Raw genomic sequence first — 23,749 nt, forward strand, 5'->3', positions numbered from 1 at the left:
ATAACTTTTTTACACAACAATCACCGCGCTAACACCACTGACGAACAAACACTATCATATATGTTGTGCTATGCAACATGAAGGTTCTTTTGAAATTGCAAGTGTGTGTAAAATGTTCAAGTTTCGGTCAGTGAAACGTGTATGAAAATGATACTATGTTCAACGTATCAGAATATCCCGTTAAACTGATTTATTTTGTTGTACATGCGGTGAACTGATGTTGAAGTCAAAGGAGTAGTCTTACCCTGTTGTGAAAAAGACGTATGAACTGTATATTGGATGCCCAGTAGAGGATCAGAAAACAAGGACACCACATATCTATTGCAATTTTTGTTACACGAACTTGGAAAACTGGATGCAAGGGAAGCGAAATGGGCTAAAATTTGCACTACCAATGGTTTGGAGGGAGCCCAGAGATCACATAAGCGACTGTCACTTTTGTATTATAGGTGTAAAGGTTTCTCTTCAAAATCAAAACATCACATCCAACATGCTTCATAGTGAAGACTTGCCTTGCCGAAAGTGCCCGAAAATTTTATATTTGATGCAGAAGGAAGTTCAGGCAACAAGGACGTCAACTTCGAGCCACCATTCCTCTCATGTGCACCTCATCCCATCATACAAGAAGAGTTGAACTATCTGCTATGGTACTTTAATATATCGAAAACAAAAGTGAAAACCTTGGGCTCTCGACTTCAAAGGAGAAATCTACTGAAGAAAAATGTCAAAATCAGTACGTTTGGAACGCGACAGAGTAACTTTTCATCTTACTTTTCGGAGACTGGAGGTACTATGTTTTGTAACTTTTTTTTTTTTTTTTTTTTTTTTAAAGAAGTTTGGCCATAAACACAAACCAACAGAAAAGCGATTGTTCATTGATCGTGTAAGATAAGTCTGCAAGGCAGTCCTGCTCCATATTAATAATGTCCCTGTGGCGTATGCTGTTCACACAGAAGAAACATATGAGGTAATACATGATATATTACAGTACATTCAATATAATATATATTCAAGTGGCAAATCTGTGGAGACCTAAAAGTTATTGGAATCCTTACAGGATTGCAATAGGAGTATACCAAATTTTGTTGTGTTCTGTGTGAATGAGACAGAGTTAACCATTACGTACCAAAAACTGCCATCATGACAGAAATACACTTTAGGAATGAAGAATCCTGAAATTGTTTTTCTTTCCTCATTACACATCGAGTTAGGTTTAATGAAAATCTTTCTCGAAGCTTTAAATCGAGACGGAGCACCTTTCAAGCCAGGGGCGTCATTTAGGGAGGGCAGGAGGGGGCAATTGCCCCCCAAAGAGTTTGAGAAATACATCGATTGTCTACTAATATTGATTGATTGATTTTTAGTTTAGCGTCCCTTTCAGCAGCGAGGCTATATGAGACGTGGACCTACTGATTAATGTGGAATCCGAACCACATGAGCTTCCGCCGGGTATCGAACCCGGGTGTCTACTAATATACTAGTACAAAACTGGAAAGTCTTATGTCTGTGGTGCTTTTGCCCCCATCAAGCGAAGTCTGAAATGACGCTAATGTTTCAAGCACAGATAAGAACTGTTAGATAGAACACCGAGTTTCAATGTACACTATCGAACAGAAAAGGCAGCATGGCAAGCATTCAAGTTAGTGCGTTCTAATTTCCTTGGTAATACTAAACCACAAAATTATGGACATATTCTTAGTGACATGGTGTTCTGCTTCCAAAATTGTTTTTTGAATCACATTTGGACTTCTATAAAATGATGAAGTTGTTAGTGATGAACATAGGAAACGCCTCGACCAGGACACTGCAACGTTTGAAAAGCGGTTCTGTGGATGACAGAATAGCAGTGTGTTTGCTGAATACTGGTGGTCTATTATCACGGACTCCTTCAGATAGATATACGAGAATACGATCACAATTGTCATTTCCATATAAATTTGTATAAAATTTTGTTTTTACACTTCAAATGCCCGTCCTATGTCTGTGTAACAAAATGTCATGTAGTCTACAATTAAAATAGTACGTGTTAGGAAAACAACTTCAAATATCGATTTAGTATCTCTAATTTAGTTTAAATCGCCTATTTTCAACTAAAGGACACAAGACTTCAAATTTGTTATACGAGTTATGACTGATCTAGGTTACAGTTTCGGCAATATAACTGCCTTCATCACACTACACTCGAAACTATCTTTGATCGTTTAGTCATTTCACTAAAACATTGTAGTCCACAGACAAATATGCATAAAATAAATTAGTGGCTGAAACCTCTTCGTTCACTCAGCTTCATCTTGAAATTAGACCAATGAAATAATACACTGTCGAAATTGCAACTGTAACACATATTAGTAATAGTAAAGTGTTGGCTTTGGTCCGATTTTATTTTTAAGTTATACGCAGTTCCAAAAGAAGAAAGAGCAGTATCAAACGTGTTTCTGCAGCATTGAAAGAAAATGTATTTAATGAAAATTGAGAATGTTTAATAAAAGTTCATTACTGTCCCTTTCATTCTATGTCGAATAGTAGATTGACTGGAAATGAAATGAAATCAAATTGAATAAATTGGAAATGAAATGAAATTTTAAGTTTTACGTACCACGCTTATGCCGGCCAGGCTAAAGGAGACGGTGATGATGAGCAATGAATGAAATGGTGGAATTAAGAAAGTGGAAGGAAACTGGAGAACCCCGAGGAAACCCAAGCACACGATGTTTGTCCACCACAAAGTTCACTTGGCGGGAGTAGGATTTGAGCCCGGGACCCCATGCACCAGACATGAACGCTCTAACACTGAGCCACCGCGCTCCTTGGGACAGTTTGGTAAAGAAAGGGATGAACGACAACGACTGTAGCAGGAAATCGTCGATCACGTCAGACAACTTTGCTTGCTCTCCTACGTAATCCATACATACTGCTGCCCCACAGTTACACCTACTACGTTCAACATGCACAATGTCTACACAAAAAGAACTTGCGATTACGCACGATATGGGCTGGGATTAGAAAACCCTATGTGACTCGGTAACTTCCCTACGTAGTCTCAAGATCTATGTGTCGTGTGTGAGCATGTGCAATCGAAACATAGCATCATTTGTCCTCAACGTGTTATCAACTACTGCAAAAGTTTACCTTGACGTTTCAACTTCATATATGACACTACAACATTGGTGACTAAGTTCGCGAGTTTATGAATCAAACTTTCCATATCGCTGGATAGCTGAGGTAGCCAATTCCTTAGCCAACTGGTTCACCAGATACCACTCATCTGCACATCTTTCTCTAAAGTTATGTTACAGATCTCTCATATAAATATACAGATTAATGACCTGAAGCAAGAGATAATTGATGGCATTGCCACCATTGATACGGCTATGCTACAGAGAACATCAAGAAATCGAGCATCGTCTTGTGCTTACTGCATCTAATACTGGCCACATAGAGGTGTATTTATTAATAATAATAATTAAAAAAATCAATATCTACTCCTCATAGTGTAATAAATTCCACAGATGTACTCATTTATTTTTGTATTAACCTTTTGAATTTGTGGTCACACTGTACAATTAGGCAGTTCATGGTACTCCTGTCACTCTTTATTATTCTCTAAATTTCAAATAGTGTTGAAGCTGGAGTATTTTATTATGAGCGATTTACGAAGATTTTCTTTGGTATTCTATCTTACGTCGTTTAAACAGACTTACTTGTAATGCTCATGACTACACATCTCAGTCAGGATTTTTAAAAATCTATCAATATGATATACAAAGTTAGCTCATGTCACTCGTATAAACATACGAACGATACAAACACTATTCATTTGTAATGCAGTCACTCTCGCAACTCGAGCACTACTGGGCCGCGGTGGCTCAGTGGTAGAGCGTTCACCTCTGGTGCAGGGGTCCTTGGTTCAATCCCAGCTCGCGTCAAGTGAGTTTTGTGGTGGACAAACACCGTGTGTGTGGGTTTTCCCTTTTCCTCCCACTTTGTTTCTCATCACCATCTTTAGCCTAGCCGGCGTAACTGAGACTTAAAACATAAAAGATTTCATTTTTTTTTCGAGCACTACTGCCAACCCATGTGAAAGTTCGAAACTCGCGCACAGACAATCGTTTGGGCATGGTGTCATGAAATTCGTATACTCAATGAAATTAATTTCCGTGGTATTCTAAACCAGAGTCGTACTGCAGGGCAGGGGCCCACCGGGAGGTACTTTCTAAGGGGCCCATGCACATGTATGTACTGCTCCTCCCCAACATATGCGTACTGCATACTACTAGTACGCACAACTCAAAGCAAATGTATATAGTATATTGTACTTATTTCACACAAGCCAAGACCATGGACCCACAAAAGACTTATTTCACACTGAACCACACAGTCTCTAGGAAAACCTTACTTAGGTAAATCCTTTTAAAGTAAGGTACGAATGAATGAATTTTATTTCCTTTAAGCATTTTTGTAGGAACAGAAAGAAAACTGACTTAAATTTGCATCTAAACAAAACCCATTATGATGACCTTAACACGCATTTTAAAAGACATTAGTAGGCTACTTACATACACATAGTGATTCCTTCTGTGATTTTCCTCTAAAGATATATATATTTTCCTCTTCTTTGGAAAAAGAAAAAAATGAGTTGAGTTTCTTGCTTCAGGACTCCGTGACCAAGAGGGGCCCCAAAATTTTAAAAATTACTGAAAACATTTTCTCCATAAAAATTTAAAAGTATAGCATGAGTCCCTCCTATATAATTCATAGGCCCTTTAGAACATGTCGAGAGAGGGCCCATCATAAAAGTTTTTGATAGGGCTCCTTTAATTTTTCCGCTTCAGGGCACCCAATGGTCTTAATCTAGCCCTGTCTACTTTCTATATGGAAAACAACGGTGCTGTAAAATGTAAATTATTATTTAGTTTCAAGTTATGGCAACATTTGAGATTTCAATTTAGCTGAATACTTCAATATTAGCAAAATTATAAAGCAGAAAGGGAAATTAGGAACCTTTCAACGGTTGAATTACGAAAAAAGTGAAAGGATGTTTCAACAATATCATGCGCTAGCAATGCTGTTCTGAGATTAGATAACTGCATTGCCGGTACTCGACGTGTTATCGTCCTCCTTTCTGTTACTCCTGTATGTGAGGAGTACGTGGCGTGTGCTTTATTTGTACATATAGCTCTGCATCTACTTACGATGCAGGCGGAGGCCCACTAAAAAAAAAAAAAAAAAAAAAAACCGTCCAGGGCCCAACGGGAAATTTCCCGGTTTCCCACCTGGCCAGTGCGACCCTGTTCTAAACCACCTATCAGAATAGATTCAGAGTTTCATCTGTAAGTGTAGTAGAATATTAGGTTTTGATGGTCTCAATTTACACAATCACATTTGTAATACTCTCGTAAATAGTTCGAAAAGTATTTCGTTCCTCAGACAATTTTTTTCTTGTTTTTTTGTTTCTTCCTGTCATTGTGTAAATAATTCACGGTTAAGCGTGCAAGGAGGGGGTATGTGAGGGATAAGTTTTGATGAACCAAGAGTTCTGCTTTTAAAACATTGATACCATCCGTGCGAAAGAAGTGTTTCAAATTTGAACATTTACACAAGTGAAATTAAAATTCTAAATACTAAGTAACAATACCTAAAATTACAGTAATAGTTTAGGACAACTCGATGAATTAGCAAGGTGACTGAGGATTACCTAAATTATACAATCATCTGGAGATAAGACCAGACTCTGCACAAGAAGACCATGTGTAATCGAGTTGACTTTTGTGTTGGAAGGCACTTCGACAAAAGGCAGAGTTCCTCTACTGCAATTCCGTGCCACCACCAGTAATCCTTTGGAAATTTTTCCTTGCACTGCAGCACAGAATGGCTGTGGTCTGTTTGAAGGTACAAAATAAATCGAAGTCTTGTTGACCTCATCTAGGTAAAACCACTCATTATCCAGAGTAGATATCCATTTCTAGCTGTCCCCTGGGAGGAATATTTCATCAATACAATTTTCTGGAATTTATGAACCTCTCTTGCATATGGCACTCTGTAAGACGGTGTCTACGCGTTTTGTGACACTTCCAATATGAGGTTTCTCCCAATAATGGTGGAAACTGTGTCTTTGAGGATACCATATTGTATACCCAAACTTCTCTGCGTCGTGGTTTCCAGCGTCACTTCTCTCCTCTTGGCGCGTACTGTTTTGGGAATTCGAGTGGGCTAGGGCTGTGTTGTTTTCATCATTTCTGGGCGACTACGTAAAGCAGGAGGCCTGTTGGGCACCTCGTCGGATGATGAAATCCGCATCAGGTTTGCTTGCAATGGCGGTACTCTAGTTCTCCTAAAGCAATTCAAACACAATCTGTTCACAAAATCACTTCGCAATTAGGACATGGGACAAAAGGGTGTGATTCTTGTCGAATTCTTGGAATCTTTCTTTTCTTACATGCGCCTCGTACGTAGTTGTTTCTATTCTTTCTTTCAGAAACAACATATCAGAACGCTAAGAAACAAAGCAAAATTTTAATTTTTAATCTTATTTTAAAGGCAAAGTGATTCTTGAAAAGAAAGAAAAAAAAATAGAGACAATACAAAATAGAGATATAGATGGAAGTTGCTTATTTGGTTTCATTGTATTTTAACATCTAAATTCTTAAGGTCTATCAAAGATCAGCAACCGATCATCTTCTCTGCATGTAATACGAGCATCTTCTCTGCATTCTCCTCTTTACATACTCACTCATCAAACAATAATAATACTAATACAATGCAGATGAGACTATGGGAGTACTGTCCTTTTTTTTAAGACTGCAATAGGAAATGGTCAAAAGCTTCGCATTATAACCCAGATTTATTCAAGCTTTCCGACATTGTATAACACGTTTAATAACATCCTAGTTTCGTCATTCACTGAATCCTTCTTCAATTAAACTAACCTTGTCATTATTAATCTATGGTAGACTTATACAAAAAACTTCATAGTAACGTTAGAAACATGTGAAAGGTGAGTTTAAAAAGTTACCAGTGGCATCCATGTCAATACAGACTAGGGTGGCGCTCAAGGTCCCACAGTTTCTCGGAACTCCTGCCTGTTATACACTAGTCTCGAGTGAAAAATCTGAGATATTTCTACTGATGATTAAAAAAACTTTTTTTTTTATCCCTTCCTAAATCTAAATCTCTTTTAAATATAACCGACATTTTTTTTTTACAGCGATTTACAAAATTTCGTTACAAACATTGAAATTAATAGTGCTTTTAGCACTACGGTCACCCTCCTTTCGTTAATTGAATGTTGGCCAAGCAACTTCCGTCTTTACTGAGAAAAGGTGAGCAAAGTTTACAAAAGCAGAAAAGTCAGATTTATTTCTCCATTAAGAAAATAGCAGTGTTAACTGAAAAAAAAAAAAAATATATTTCAGTTTTACGTCTCACGATTACGCCGGCTAGGCTCAAGGAGACGGTGATGATGAGAAATGAATGCAATGGTGGAATGAATGAAGTGAGAGGAAACAGGACACCCCCGAGAAAACCCACACACTCGGTGTTTGTTCACTATAAAATCACTTGGCGCGAGCTGGGATCGAACCAGGGTCCCCACGCACCAAAGACGAATGCTCTACCACTGAGCCACCATGCTCCCTGCAGGAGGTTGCAGGATGTTATTCCAATACTTATTTTTTTCATATTTCCAAGTACTTTCTGTGAAATCAACTAAATTTTTTGCGATCGATTGTATAAAAACACACACACACAATGACAAAAATGTACTTGTCTGGACGAAGATACTGAAGTAGCATTTTTCTACTAATTTAATGCGTGACCACGCCCCTGACAAAAGAGGACACACCTATACTCTTCTTCTTTTAACTAATGTAAAAGAACGCACAATCTTAGGACAATATCAAGTATTCAAAAATCATAAAACAACTAGTTTCTTCAACAGTATCTTCTATAGCTCCGAGAAAAGTGGTGCATTGCATGTAAACAGTTAAAATGGGAACATAACAAATAGACCTGTAACTCAACGTGTTTATTTAATGATGATATACCAATAGAAAACTAACATGTCGCTGATATCAATAGGTTGAAAAATCTAAAATCAGTAGACATGTGAAATTTTATCTACAACACTACTCAAGCATAAGTTACATCTGTCTTCCATTGGAAGAAAAAATGAAAATAAAACACATAAGGGTAAACCTTCCCCTATATTATTAGACATAAAGATGTTCCCTCCCTATGATGAATTTAGATCAATAAGGAACTTATAAACGAACGCAATGCCTATTGTAGATACATTAACTATCACTACACACAAGTGAAGAACACTGTATTTTACTAAGTAAAAGTGGACAATTCTCATCTGCAGGCACGTACGCAGGAATTTCGGGAGGCGTCCAAAATTCAATATGAAGATAAATAATACTAAAATGTGTAAAACTGCCCCTAAAATTACACAAAACTTACAGGAAAGCCAGGATTTCGGGGGTTTTATACTCCTAGACTTACACCCTGCGCACGTCCTTGTTCATATAAACCACCACCTTAAGATGGTAGCCTGTCAGATGGTAGCCGAACTTTTCAATTTCTAAGCCTACTTTGAGCTAGATTTTACCTTTTCCTGTAGTTTTTTCCCTATATTTTCTAATATTTAGCTAGTATATTTCAATCACATTCTTCCTTTGGATATTTTTCCTTCTGACATTACCTCTATTATTAATAGCGTGATTCATCTACGTCTCATAATGTGTCCAATTATTCGCTGTCTCCTTTTCAAAATTATCTTCAGCATACTAGCTTTTCTCCTAACATTTTGATTTGATACCTTATCTACCCATCTAATTTTCAATGTTGTTCTGTAGCACCACATTTCGACGGTTTCCATTCTCCCGTTTTTCTTCCTCTCGAGTCCACGCCTTATATACACAACGCCTCACTACATACATATATTTTTACCAGCGTCTTATTTAGTTCTATATCGATCTTTGATTCAAAGGTGTTTTTCACCTGAGCTATTCTGGATTTTATATCTCATTTGCACTTATTGCTTGTCCTCCTAATTCCTAAATACCTCTAGCACAAGGTGATTTCCTAAAGATGGTGAACCTTCACCGGAACTATTGGCACTGAACTGCAGTAGCATACGGTCTAATTACTGGTGTTATCAATCCAAGTAACTGGTTTATACGTACACGGACAATCACCTAACTGATGATTTATGACTCATAAGAATTGCTGTAGAAGACAGGATGAGGAAAGCCAACCACGGAAAACGGTACTGTAACCAGCCGCAAGCATTCAGATCAGAGTATTTTAATTAAAAGGCATTAACTACACACAAATATTTCTTATTTGTTGGAAGCAATGACCCGCGAACATTGCATACATAATTAGACATCTAAAATAGGGGCGGAAGAGTTGATTCTAGCATTACTTTACAAAAGAAAAATTACAGTGTATGTATTTTGTAACAAGATAATAAGAACTATGTGAATGCCATTGTAAAATTATCGCACTCTAGGAAATAAAACCAGTACTCACTTTCCATTATTACTGCAATAGTGAGAATATAATTATTTACAGATTTCTTTTATTAGAAACTGTATTTTATGAGTGTTCGAAATAAAACTTCGGTAGAACTATACTGAGAGTTTTACTCTTTATTACTGTGTTAGTGGAGACGAATTACACATGTTCATCTCTGGGTTTCAGTGTAAAATCTCAAACGAAAGCTTTATGGTCAGATGTTTTTAATGGAAAAACAAGATTTTACTTCAATACACACATGAAAGACCATCTCGTTTAAAATCTCAACACTCGTATTGATAGGGGAAATTATTTTTTTTTAAATCTTATACTATATTTTTTGTAATCAAGCAGCTCTTGAAGATTAGCAGATTCGAGTGTTCGACATTGTTGTATATGCTACGTACTTCTTTATCTCAAATTAATATTACTGCTCTTTCAATCGCTTGTGATTCATAAAGTACGAATAGCGAAATGAATACTAAAATAACTTGTATCGAACAGAACATATCTGTGATCCTAAAATTAATAGAATATGATTAAACAAATATACTCTGTTAAATGCCAAAGTAAATTTTATGATAATATTCCGTCTGAGAGTATATTCCACGAGTTCTTACGAAATTTCATTGAAAAACTAAAATACTTGATATCTAACTTATTACATATCGCATCCAATACTTGTTAATAACTGACTGTAATCACAATTATGCAAGAAAACATGCAATCTCTGTATATAAAATAATGGTATAAAAACATATATCAACCATATATAACAATGAAAACATATGAAAATATAATTATTATATAATATCACGGGAAAGTTAAATACTACAGAGCCGTATGTGTGACGAGACAAAAATATTCTTCCCTTCCTCATCAGTTACCTTTTTCCTGGACACATCCTAACTACCCCTCAAATTTACTCAAACTTTTAAATTTCAACTCTCAAACGTGCAAAGCTTGAAAGCAATATTATATCGTAAGTACATCGTTCATTAAAATTAGCATATTGTTACTGAGCACCATGCATTGTTATTTAATTTCAAGTCACTCTTATTGTAACGAAGAGACAAAATGTACAAATTTTAATTTGTAACAAAATTCCGACAGCATAATTCCCAATCAGTTACGCATTCCAATAATGTTAAATTTCTTCCTTTAAAATAGTTTTACCCGAAATACGTGTAGCATAATTGAATATGAAAATAGCGTAAATATTTCCAAACTTCGTTCCGAATATTAGGACCTCAATAGTACACTTCTATCAGGAATTACATCGCGGATTCATTTTGATTATGTACACCTTTAGCAACTTAAGTCTATGGTAGCCTACTTTTATTTCGTATATATATCGTGATGCTTGTTTTCTGTACTGTGATAATAATCCATTAATGAGAGAAATTTCAGCACATTTCGTTCGAACTTTTGTGCATACTTGGTACTTATTTCTAACTGCATACTTCGATACGTCAAATCTACAACTGTACATTTAACACGTACGTAGGACACATCTTTGATCCCAACTAAGACCATTGCTTAAAAACAGTCGGTTTTCGGTGAAAGTATTAGTCTGAGCAACTGTTTTCAGTGCTATGAAAAGTGGATTCGAATCTCAAGTTACAGAATACTTCACAACATTAATGGCATTGTGTGTGTAATAATTACAGTGGCATGTAGTTTTGAAGTAACATTCTTGACTTTTCTCGAGTATAAAACAACTTAGAAAAGCTTTTTCATATTCCAAGCTTCATGTGTAGGTTCAAGGAATAATGATCTCAAATGAACTGTCTGGTGAATGGTAATGATAAAAATGAGCATAGATAATAAACTTATTTTCACGATGGGTACTTATGATAGTAGTACAAGGTGAATGATAAAAATGAGCGCAGATAATAAGCTTATACACGATGGGCTTTTATGATAGTAATATATTGTGGCACAATAGCCAATGAATAACTCTAGCTAGCGTATAGAATTCCTACGCCAATATTAGTAAAGTTCTTGATCTACAAGCTCTGTCTAAACAGTTTGCAAAATTAATAATAGTAAAAAAGTTTCCCAGACTGCACGAAAAAATCGTTCTTCTCTGGTTTTAAACAGAAATTAGTTAAAATAAACTAAATCCATACCGGTACCTTGATTTTTATGGCCGATAATTCGGAAAAATACGTTATACACAACAAAATAATACACTGTATTAAGCAAGGCACGGTTCACCTCCGCGCCAAGTTCGGAGAAAATCGGATAACTTTCATAAATTAAGTACAAGAACTACGAATTGATCATAAATATCTAGCAAAAAAATAAGAAACATATTTGAATGGAAGAAAGTGAGCAGAAGACCCTTTATATAGGTCTTATAGTGGAAAATGTACCATATGATTTCATTATAATAATACAAGCAAAAATAAATAAAACAAAGTTTTTACGACAATCAGCACTGCATGATGGATAAGATTAGCACTACGAGTTATGAAACCGTTCTGTTGCTTCAGATATATTATCCCTCTCGAAGCAAAAGTAACATGTTGGAACAATTACATTAAAATTTGGTACCTTTTAGCAATCATTTGATAGGCGATCATGGAAGTTTTTATAAATTTGGTTAACTTCTCTCAAAAATGTATTCCTCAATGTTTTGTACATTTACCTTGTTCCGTCTATTTTTTGAAATTTTTATTTACTTATTTTCGAAACTGTGAATTAGGCGAACATTCATAATTAACTATTAACAAACAATCCTAGAAGGTCGAGGTATGTCGTATTTTTTAGTCAACAAACAGTGTGTATTTTCTTTTTCATAGGCTGCAATTGTCATTATAATATAAACTGGAGAACTGGCAAGAGTTAACATTATCTAACTGAACAGTAAATGTTTGAACGTAGTTTAATTATCTTTGGCTTCAAAAAAATAAAATGTGCAGCCGTATTACAAGGATACATTTAGGGTCTAGGTCAAAACTTCCACACAACCGGTCATAATTCCCACACAAACAGACAAATCTCCCAAATGCACGAACGGACAAAACCCCCACAGCCAAAAAAACTCCCACACAAACGGACAAATCTCCCAAATGCATGAACGGTCGTAACCCACAGCCAAAAACCCCACACTCGAGGAATGTCAAAACGCCCACAGAATCGGTCGTAACTCCCACACAAAATGGACAAAACTCCCGCACAATCGGACAAATCTCCCACACTTTGAAATGATCCTGGTTGAACGTCTTGTAAGTTTCACACGCTGAAAATAATAAAAAGAAGTACAAAGGAGTTTTGATCGTTCGTGCATTTGGAAGATTTGTCCATTTGTGTGGGAATTATGACCAACTGTGTGGTCGTTTTGACATTTCTTGAGTGTGGGAGTTTTGTCCATTTGTATGGCGGTTGTGACAATTTCTGCGTGTGGGAGTTTTGTCCATTTGTGTGGGGATTGTGACCGTTGCTATGTGTGGAAGTTATGACCGTTTACCTGTGTGGGTTTTGGCTGTAGGAGTTATGACCGTTCGTGCATTTGGGAGATTTGTCCATTTGTGTGGGAGTTATGACAGTTCGTGAATTTGGGAGATTTGTCCATTTGGGAGTTATGACCGTTTGTGTGGGCGTTTTGACATTTTCTGAGTGTGGGAGTTTTGACCTGCTCCCGACATTTATGAACGGTATATGCAATGAAAAGATATGTTGATACATACTAGAGGTCGACAAAATTAGAACTGAAAATACTATTGATTGTACTGAAAAGCCTGGAGCACTTACTAATTCCTGAATCCTTTGAATTGGACATAATTTTCATTTCTTTTTTAACTAGAGGTCTTACACAGAATTCCGTACACTAAATCAGTGCCTTCTGCACGCGCAAGGGAGCCTGTATTGACTGTGAATGGTAAATAATCCTGTGAAAGCCACTCTTTTGCTACGTAATGCCTTGCAAGTTTTGCCATAAGCAGGGAAACTGCACGGTTGTTAGCATTAAAAAAAAAAAAAAGTCTATGAAATAATAGATTTAAGCCGACCACAGATCTACAGAATCAGTTAAAAGATTAGTCTTGTGTTACTAATATTCCGTAAGTTTGCTACTGGTGAAGTTGATGAATGTCTTAAGAAACAACGGGTAGCCAACTTAAGACAAAATGCATACAACACGACGAAAATTAAAGTGGTGCAAATCAACTAAAAAATTAAGTTCCTACTTTCATTCCATTAAGTGGAAGTCATCAATTTATAAGCTCTCAGTTATTATTATTATTATTATTTCATAATCAGAATCACCTTGCAATATATAAACGTAACTTTTATCCATTTCGTCCTGTAACATGGTACTTATTCGAGTTGGAAAATATGATAACCAACATTTTTAAGATTCAGGAGATCCAGCCTCCATGCGCTATTCTGGCAGGAATTGGTCTCACTTCTATTGTTAAATATAAGTAATAACTACATAAATTTTTAGTGGAGGCTGTACCGATATGGAGATTAACAGATCTGATATACTGTTTTTAACTTGTTCAGAGGTGTAGTTAGTCATTTTGGTATCCAAGTTGTAATTAGTACAGCTTCCACTCAGAGCAATGTAGTTATTTCATCAGCCTCCGATGCGTTGTTCTGACAAGAATGAAATAACTACATAACAACTTAGTGGAGCATGTATCGATAACAACTTCAACACCAGAAGGACTAACTATAACTCTGAACAGGTTAAAACAATATATCAGATCTTTTAATACTGATCGGTAAAATTACGTGTTTTTTCTTTAACCACGACAGCTCATCATAAGACCACATTTTCTCATCAAATACATATACACTGTTGAAGCAATAATAGTATTCGAAGATCAGAACAATGTGAAATTAAAACTATCTTTGAGTAAACAACGAAATATACGAAAATGAACAAGTTTCTTAAGCACTTAAAAACATGGAAGCAGCACCTATGTATGAATCAAGAGAAACTACATCAAATACATGACATTTCAGTCAACTCTAGTGAATAAATTAATCACACGTGTTTCCATAGAACAAATACACACCCGTTCTGAGTTAAATAAATTCAAAATTCCTCCGAAATATCACTGACAAATTAGGGAACTGCATTGCCGCATGATAAATATTCACTTGGATTCTTGGTACACGTCTATCATATAGTAATTGCCGAAATTTTCAATGGGATCTCTCATCTTCCTTAGTAGCTCTTCCTTAAAACATCAACAGCAAATCTTTAAAAAAATAAAATAAAAGAGTGCAGCTCATGTTGCTGATAATATCGAGTTACTTGTACATATTTTTATTACTGGATTGTGTTGGTACTTCTGTACCTCGACGGGATGGTATGTCAAGTGATAAATTTGCTGTTGTTTTACGAGCGAGCACTAAGGAAGAAGGAAGTTCACACTGAAAACTTCGGCAATTATATGACTGACGTACGGTATACGAAGATTAAGTCCATGTGAATCACTGACAACTGTTACATCATTTGTTCATTAGTTATATTATGAAAAGCATTAAGGCATCCCTCAATTTTGTGAGATACCAGTGAAAGTCTTCCCTCCTCTTTTCTGCCTTACTAAAATATCATCAGTGATTTTAGGATGAAATAAAGATGGCAATACTGTTTTGGGGGAAATGTTTAGGAAAAATTCTGCTTCTGGGAGGGTCACTTTTTTTTATATATATAAAAAAATAATTTTTCTGCTAAACATAGCATGATATTGGTTAGGTTAGAATAGTCTAGGTCTTTCACAGGAGTTTATACTTACCTTCACGGTTTGTATAGCTTGGTATTGGTTTCTGCTTTTTACCTAGTTTTAGCCCTCGAATGCAAAATTTACCCATGTTTAGATGGCGGGGGCCAGAAATAGGTTTAAAAAAAGTTAGATGATTTACAGGAGAAATTAGTTGAAGTAAAGGAGACGTAATTGATCTGTGTCTCATTTAAGAATGAAATACAGTACATGTAGAAATGAGAAATACTATATGTACTTACCGGAAGCGCACACAAGGGAATATACATTCAATGATGTAAGCAGTTACCTCTAACCTAATATTAACAGAAATAACGAGTTTTTTTTTTTTTTTTTTTTTTTTTTTTGAAAAAAAAAAAAGGCTGGCCCCCTTCAACTAAACATAGCCTAGGCCTTTAACGCAAAGCTTTCCCATTCCCTCTTGTCACATTTTTATTCAGCAAGTCAGAGCTCAACTTAGCGTGTGATACCTGTAAAAACTTACACAAAAGTACAAGGGTGCAACAAATACTGATTACCGGTAGGTATATCCACTGAGTCTGAGCAAGTCTCTCTCTAGATAGAAGATGCAGCCTTTTCCGTGCGTTATATGAAACGTACCCACTGAACTTCTTTGCAAACGCTATGAAAAAACTACGATAAATCGTAGTAATAATTTTTGAAAATAAAATAAACAACGGTAGAACGGACTCACAGCCCATTCCATTTGAAACCTTTATTAAGAAAAACACATTTTTAAAAAGATAAATTAAATTGTCGAAAAACTAATCGTGGACCCTACAACATGTTCCTATGAAATATAATGCCTTACAATGGTATATAATTAAACAGCAACCATTCAGTAGCACGAACTAAATGAGACAACGTAATACCTTAAAATAACCTACGAAATAACCATTACGTGTTCAAGAAATTAGCGAACGGATCTTAAGATCAAATAAATGGTTACTGTAAATGCCCGCATACAACAGTACACATATAAAATTTTACTTTCAATATTTAATGATGTTATCCTTCAACCACTTTTACTGTTGATTTCCCCTCCCCTCCACTAACTACCGTATCGACCAATACCGTTATACGAGTGCTACATCATAAGGCTATTTTTATGCTCTACACATTGAGTCATTTTTCGCTCACATAAAAGAATAAACAAACATTAGTTAAGTGAGAAGTAGTACAGGAGGGGAGGAAAGAAGGACCTTCGTGCTCATTGCTCTCCTGCGTTAGCTACCACTCCTTGAAATGACTTTGACCGTGGCCATGAGAGACGGTCGTTTTCCCCTTGTTTTAAAGAAACAAAATATTCTTCACTCAAAGTTGTTATATTATCGTATGTTTATTATATAAAATAACATTAGCTTTACCATTACTCTCATCCAGGCACATTCCTACCCACCCCACCCCATGTACTTTTTTTTTCTATTCCTAACCCTTTGTCCTTTGTATAGACAAGGTATGTCTTGTAAGTTCCATCGATTAATTGGCGGACATAACAAGGATCATTGACATCGTACTTACCTATCAGAGCTTTCCGAGCTATCATATCGGTCAGTGCACCTTTTCTTCCTTCCATTATCGCTTGCACCTACTGAACAAAGGGATTTAAAATCGCCCGAGAACTCCGCATGTTGTGTTCCTTGTGAGGTGTGTACACCCAATCGAACGCCATTTAGTCGAAAATCTGAACTGAAATGTTCACTATCACCACTTAAATAGAACTTAGATTTCATATCGTTTAGATTAGATGAACTTAAACATTGTTTGTGCGAAATGTTGAGCAAATCCATCGAGTCTTTGGCCATTCCTGATTCCTCAACAATTCCCTCGTTCCCCTCAAAGCTCTCACTGCCTGCCATCTTGATACGCACGGATACGCACAACAGCTGTGACGTCATGTTGGAGGGGTGTCACGATATCCCCTCCCTCTCTTCATGTCGCACATGCCTATTGCAATGACATTTTCATTGCAAGTGTCGGACGAATACGGGAACACAAAAGAAATCATAACTACTCACAAAACAATAGTTTCTTTCATTTTATTACTCGCAATATCATTTTAAAGCAAATTATAAGACTTTTATGTGAACTTTTGTATTGCTATTCCTGCATTCTGTTTTATTAATACATGATATTGATGGGGTTAATTTAGCCACCAACAGGTGGAAAGGAGATGGGAAAAGTAGAACAGTATAATTCCAGGTCAGCATCGATTGTTTGATATGCAAAAATGGAAATGTTATCTAATATTTTGATACGTACTCCATTCATAAATAGATTTCATGAATTTATTGACTTAATCTTTTATTGAAGTATATAGTTAGTATTGGTTACAATTTATTTCACTCAGTATTGTTGTTTCAGTATAATAATTACAAATGGTCACGTTGTGCTGCTTTTGAAATTTTTGTCACATAGGCGAGTTATATATCAAGAAGTAAAAATTGAGGAATTCGTTCTTACATGCTAGAATAAGATTTCTATTTCAACAATAAACTTACTAATACTGTAAAAGCGAGAGAATACGGAGACTTGAATGTAGTGCAACTATTAAAAATTCCAAAAAGAATAATTTTGGGAATGATTTCAAAAAATGGATGAAAAGATTGCGATCTTGACCGAGAATTTTAGGAATGATCCATAAAAAATGGGTAAAAAAAATTGCGATCTTTCTCAATAATTAGTTTTTGGATCAGGAGCCACAAAATTTTTTAACGTCCCCTAAATCGAGTTTTCGCATTTTTTACGGAATAACCACATCATACTGAGTTAAGTGATAATTTGGGTTTGGCTACATTGTATGTAGTTCTCCAGGTATAAGGCGTACAATAAAATTTTTTATTTAAATATATTGGATCTTTTGATGCATTTTGGATCAGGGGCCACAACATTTTTAATCGAGTTTTTTTAATTATTATTATTATTATTACGGAATAAGCACATCATACTGAGTTAAGTGATAGTTTGGGTTTGGTTACAGTATATGAAGTTTTCCAAATATAAGGCCTAAAAGAAAATTTTTGCCTGAAATATATTGGATCTTTTGATCCCCCCGACAAAAAAAAAAAAAAAAGTTTGGGTTGAGAAATTACATTCGTTTCTGAAAAGATTGTTGTGATTATTTTTGCTTCTTTAAAAGAAGTTTAATGTAGAAGGATTGTGAACAGAGAAAACAGGAGACTCCGACAAAAACCCACTTATACGGTGTTTCTCTAGCATAACCTCACATGGCACGGAATAGAATTAAATCAGGGACTCCACATATCACTGAGCCACTACGACCCTTTTGCTTTTCATGTTTACGAAACAATGAAATTACGAAAGATAGCACTTACTATCAAAGTGGTACTCGAACTAAGGCTCTCTGTCTTAATTTCGAGCAGGGTTTGAACAGAAGTATCTAGAGAGGGCCAGGACAATGGTGGATCTAGCCCGGGGCAGGGGGCGTAGTCCCCCCAAGTTTTTTGAGTGACGAAAATAATTGAAGCTTGAAGCTTTTATTTATACATCTTTGAAAGTTTATAGTAAACTCATGATTTACTTATCATAGTCTGGGGTCTGGCTGCCCCCCAGTTTTTACCTTCTAGATTTGCATCTAGGACTAACCCCTAGAACACGGTTGCTTTCTAAAATAGGCTGAAACTGTGGTTGAAAGATTCTTTCAATCTCCAGTAGTCAATGGCTAAAGCGCGTGTCTCGCCTGTAGCAAAATATACTAGTTACGCCAACGGGCTTAAACCTCACCATACTCACAAAAAGCAAACTATGACGATCGTTCTGATGCTACGAGGAGGTCCTTCTTAAATATAAGTACTATAAAAATTTATAAGCTTATATTGTGTGCTTTATAATACTATTTCTAAAATATGAGAATCCTGAGTTCAATTTCCGATTGGAAAATAATTGAACTCATTTCCGTGGTACGGATTCCGATTTAATTATACGTTCACGTCTCATATACAGGGGTGTCATTTAGGGGGGCAGGAGGGGGGATCGATTGTCTACTAATATACTAGTAGAAAACATGAAAGTCTTATGTCGGTGGTGCACTTGCCTCCTCAAGCGAAGTCTGAAATGATTCCCCTGCTCATATATCCTAGGCCGCTGAAAAGAGATGCCAGTTTAACAAATAAGTATGTCAAAAATAACAATACTTTGGGTGTATTTTAGAAAAAAAATATTCCAAGCAGCACTTTTGAAGAGTAAAATTCCATTAAATGTTGAAAAGTAGCTCTCTACGCATTTCATTGCATGAAGGCCAGCCAGTAAAGGACGACTGTTTCATATAAAAACCATATATTACACATTGCCGTAGAATTTTTGTATACATATTTAGAGTCTTGTCTACAAGTTTACGTCACTCAATTACATAGGTACCCATTCCTCCTCCGAAAGACTTGGGCAAAACCCTCAAATTTAGCATATTCCTTCAAAATTTACCATTCTTTCCTCCAAGGTTACCATTCAGCGACCCAGATTTACCATTCTGTTCCTAAAATTTATTTTTCATCCCCAAACATCACCATTCTCCAGTTTGAATGTACCATTTTCAATGAAAAACTACATCCTCCAAATAATCTCATGGGCACAATCTCCCTATGACCACCCTGATCGATTATCATCATCAATTTGAATGTATTCTCCCTCTTCTTTCCCCCTCTAAAATCTAGACATACACTCTAAATGTCTAATCTAATACAGTAAAACCAACTTTTTGCTGTGCTTTTTAGTTTAGTCACAAACCAATTTTTAAAAAATACAGAAAAAGAGAGAGGGGGGAAGAGGACAAAGATAGAATTGTATGATCCATGACTGTCCCATTAAGGTCTTCGATTTTCATATGAGCAAAATTGATAATGTGATGTCTATTTCAAAGTAAAAAACGCAACAGACTTGTAAAATCTATAAGTTTTACGTCCCACGGTTATGCCGGTTAGGCTAAAGGAGACGGTGATTATGAAAAATGAATGAAATGGTGGAATGAAGAAAGTGGGAGGAAACGGGAGAACCCCGAGAAAACCCACGCACACGGTATTTGTCCACCACAAAGTTCACTTGGCGGGAGCAGGGTTTGAACCCAGGACCCCATGCACCAGAGGTGAACGCTCTACCACTGAGCCCCCGCAACAGACTTGTGTTCTTAATAGTTTCTTAACCTGAAAGTTCGAATATAGGTTGATGTCTGGTGTAGTCTCGTTGTTATAACAGAAACAAACAGTTGTATTTCTTTTCCCATTCAGTATGATTATTAGATTGCAAAACAATGCCGTGCATAAATGTAAGAGTTCTTACAAAAGGCTATGTTCGTCTATCCGTCCGTCTGTCTGTCGATAGGTATCAAAGCGAAAAAAAAAACTGAATTAAAATTAACTGAAATCTTTCAATTTTACATCCCACGGTTATGCTACCTAGGCTAATGGAGACGGTGATGATAAGAAATGAATGAAAATGGTGGAAGGAATACAGTGAGAGGAAACGGAAGAACCCCGAGAAAATCCACGAATACGGTATTTGTCCATCACAAGGTCCACTTGACGCTATCTGGGATCAAATCAGGGACCCCACGAACCAGAGGTGAGCGCTTTACCGCTGAGCTACTGTGCCTCATTTAAACACTCGATTTCGAAAGAACAAAACTCGAATAGTTATGATTTCTGTCATACAACTCTTGGTCATTAGAACATATGGAGCAATTTGGTAATCCTCGCATTTCATATATTGCTAACTTAAACTGAATTAACAGTAAATTTCAATAAAAAAGGGAGTGTTGCTCATGCACTAATCGAAATATAATAATTTCTGTATTTGCTCTTCGTCATCAGACGTAGGCTATACTTTCTTTTTACATTCTTGACATTTTTCCTAATTTCTTCCCCCCCCCCCGCCCGCAAAATTCTTTTAATTTAAGGTTCACATTTCGCGATAAGAGTCATATTATCTGCAAAGCAAATACACTTACTTAATCCTTTTACTATCTACCGAAATACCTTCTTTCTTATGTCATGTGTGTGCAACGAGAGCTTTCTTAACTACTTCCTCTAAATACATATTGATTAATGTTGGAGAAAAGCAACTCTTCCTTCCAATTACACTAGCCTCTGTCATTTTCTATCATACCCATCTTGCCCCTAGTACATATACTGTACAAGTTTCTTCTAAGCTTTCGATCCTTCCACTCTAACACAGCATTTCTTAGCATTCCCATCAACACATTAATTCTCTGAAACTTCTCTAAATCAATAGACACTGCTTGTACTCCTTTCCTTTCTTTTTCCGATCAATGCCTCATCGATTAACTTAAAGTAAACCAATGGAAACGCTTGTGCCATTTCCACCTCTAAATCCAAACTATTCCTCCTCAAATGTTCTAATATGTAGTTTCCTGTTTAATAATATTCGAAACAATTTTTGCACATGTACGTGGAATGACTGAAAAGTTCTCGGCCTACCCATGATAAAGCGAGCAAATGTGCGGTCATCCAGTATCTGCTGAAAAAAGGGCATGTGTACACCCCTCCTCCCCCACCCCAAGAAGTTCAAATTAGTTCCATCATCTGGAAAGGTTATGGTCTCTGTTTTTTTGAGGGGGGGGAATTCGCGGGGCATTATTCTTGCTGAGTACCTCAAAAAAGGTGAAACAGTGAACGGAGCATATTATGCTGCTCAACTGAAGCGTTTAAGGGATGCAATCAAATTGAAACGCCCAGGAATGTTGACAAAAAGTGTCCTCTTTCATCAGGAAAATGCACCCGCGCACACATCTACCATTGCGATGTCTGCTATCGAGTCCTGTAGCTTCGAGCTGGTTCGACATCCGCCTTATTCCCCCGATTTGGCTGCCTCAGACTTTCATCTTTCCCCTAACCTTAAAAAAGATCTAACAGGTTCCTACTTTCCATCAAATGATGACGTCATGGAGAGCTGCGGTGGAGAGCTTTTATGACATGCGGGAAGAAACCTTCTACGAGGGGGGTATAATGGCCTTGCAGCACTGGTGAAAAAAAAAGTGTGTGGCCCTAAAAGGGGAGTATGTCGAAAAATAACCATAAATATTTGGGCTACTGACAATCTTTATTGGGTAGGCCGGGAACTTTTCAGTCATTCCACGTATTTATTTATTTATCACACTAAATAAATAAATAAATAAATAAATAAATAAATATTGAACTAATTGTTCTGTATTTTTCAGATCTTGCGTTGATTTTTTTTCACAATTGGGTCCTGAGTCAGATCCCCGCCAGGACCTCATGTGATTGGGATCCTACGTTAAGGTGTGGGTCCACGTCTCATACAGCCTCGACGCTGAGAGGGACGCTAAAATCAAATCCTACTAACCAACCTATTATCATACATTTCCTCGACATATTTTTCCGTCTGTCTACAACATATTATCCTTCACTATTCTTAGTAATAATTTTAGTTCATACACCCTGAAATATAGCATATAATGCATCCAAGAGAATAATAATGCATCCAAGTCCGCAGCACTACAATCACTGCGTTTGCACACGGCAACGATAATATCGGTGGAACCACCGATAATGTCAGCGGGGAAATTGACTTCAATGTATTCAAATCGTAGCTTGCACACGCCACCGATATTATCGGCCGATTCTCCGACACGCAGACGCTGTCGGCCAAGCCCCCGATACTGTCGGCGGTATCGCCGACACCGATTTTGTCGGGGGCAATGTTTTCTTATGATTGGATGCACACGCCACCGATAATGTCGGCCGGCCAGCGGGTTAGATGAAGAGAGTGAGTGACAAGGCGCTGTGTATTTTTGTTTCATTTCTTGTCTTTGGAATTTTGTTGTTTCCATTTTTTCTATTACAATTGTATAATATTATTATTATTATCTTGTCCTATAAACAACTTCGGAACAGCTTATTATTTTTTTAGTCTGTTTTGGAGTAGCTAATTCCCTTTATTAAATAAATATAAAATGTGGGAAGTCTGAAGAGTACTGGTTTCCCTCTAAATAGCTATTACCAAATAGAATATAGGAAATTTAGATAACAAATTTCTTGATTATTTTCCACTCCTTTTTTTTTATTTTTGTTCTTTCTCTCTCTCTCACACACACACACACACACACACACACTTCGATGGTATATTTTTTAATCTATTAATGCTTTTAAATTTTAATACATTCTGGAAATTAATTTAAGCGTAATTTTCAAAGTTTGATACACTGTGAACATAAGCATATGGAAAAATCCTGATTATTATTACTTTCTTTTATTTTCATCAGAATTGTGTGCAGATCACTTTTCCCGGTTCCACTCAATAAGGAATGATTGAATAGAATATTTGTTGACAAGTCAAAGTAAATTATTATTATTTTGAAACGAAACCAGCACTCTTTCCAAAGCTCCAAGGACAAGTGACTCATTTGGCATTTTCTTGATTGTGATCTCAGCAATAGGGATGTGACTTCATGCTTCACTTGTTGCAGATTTTTTCTCTCATTTCCAAAATTATCCCAA

General features: G+C 36.4%; 1 protein-coding gene across 1 annotated transcript in view; it reads right to left on the bottom strand.

Moving 5' to 3' along the window:
- The window catches only part of jing (AE binding protein 2 jing), a 179,137-nt gene extending 161,996 nt beyond the window's left edge, over nucleotides 1-17,141 (bottom strand). The window contains exon 1 of the mRNA XM_081751685.1: nucleotides 16,782-17,141. Coding sequence (XP_081607811.1) covers nucleotides 16,782-17,119 — 338 coding nt within the window. The 5' untranslated portion in view covers nucleotides 17,120-17,141. The remainder of the gene's footprint in view (nucleotides 1-16,781) is intronic.
- Nucleotides 17,142-23,749: the final 6,608 nt, after the last annotated feature.

This window comes from Thermobia domestica, chromosome 3 (genome assembly GCF_964235325.1).
Source record: "Thermobia domestica chromosome 3, izTheDome1.hap1.1, whole genome shotgun sequence".
NCBI classification, from domain to species: domain Eukaryota; kingdom Metazoa; phylum Arthropoda; class Insecta; order Zygentoma; family Lepismatidae; genus Thermobia; species Thermobia domestica.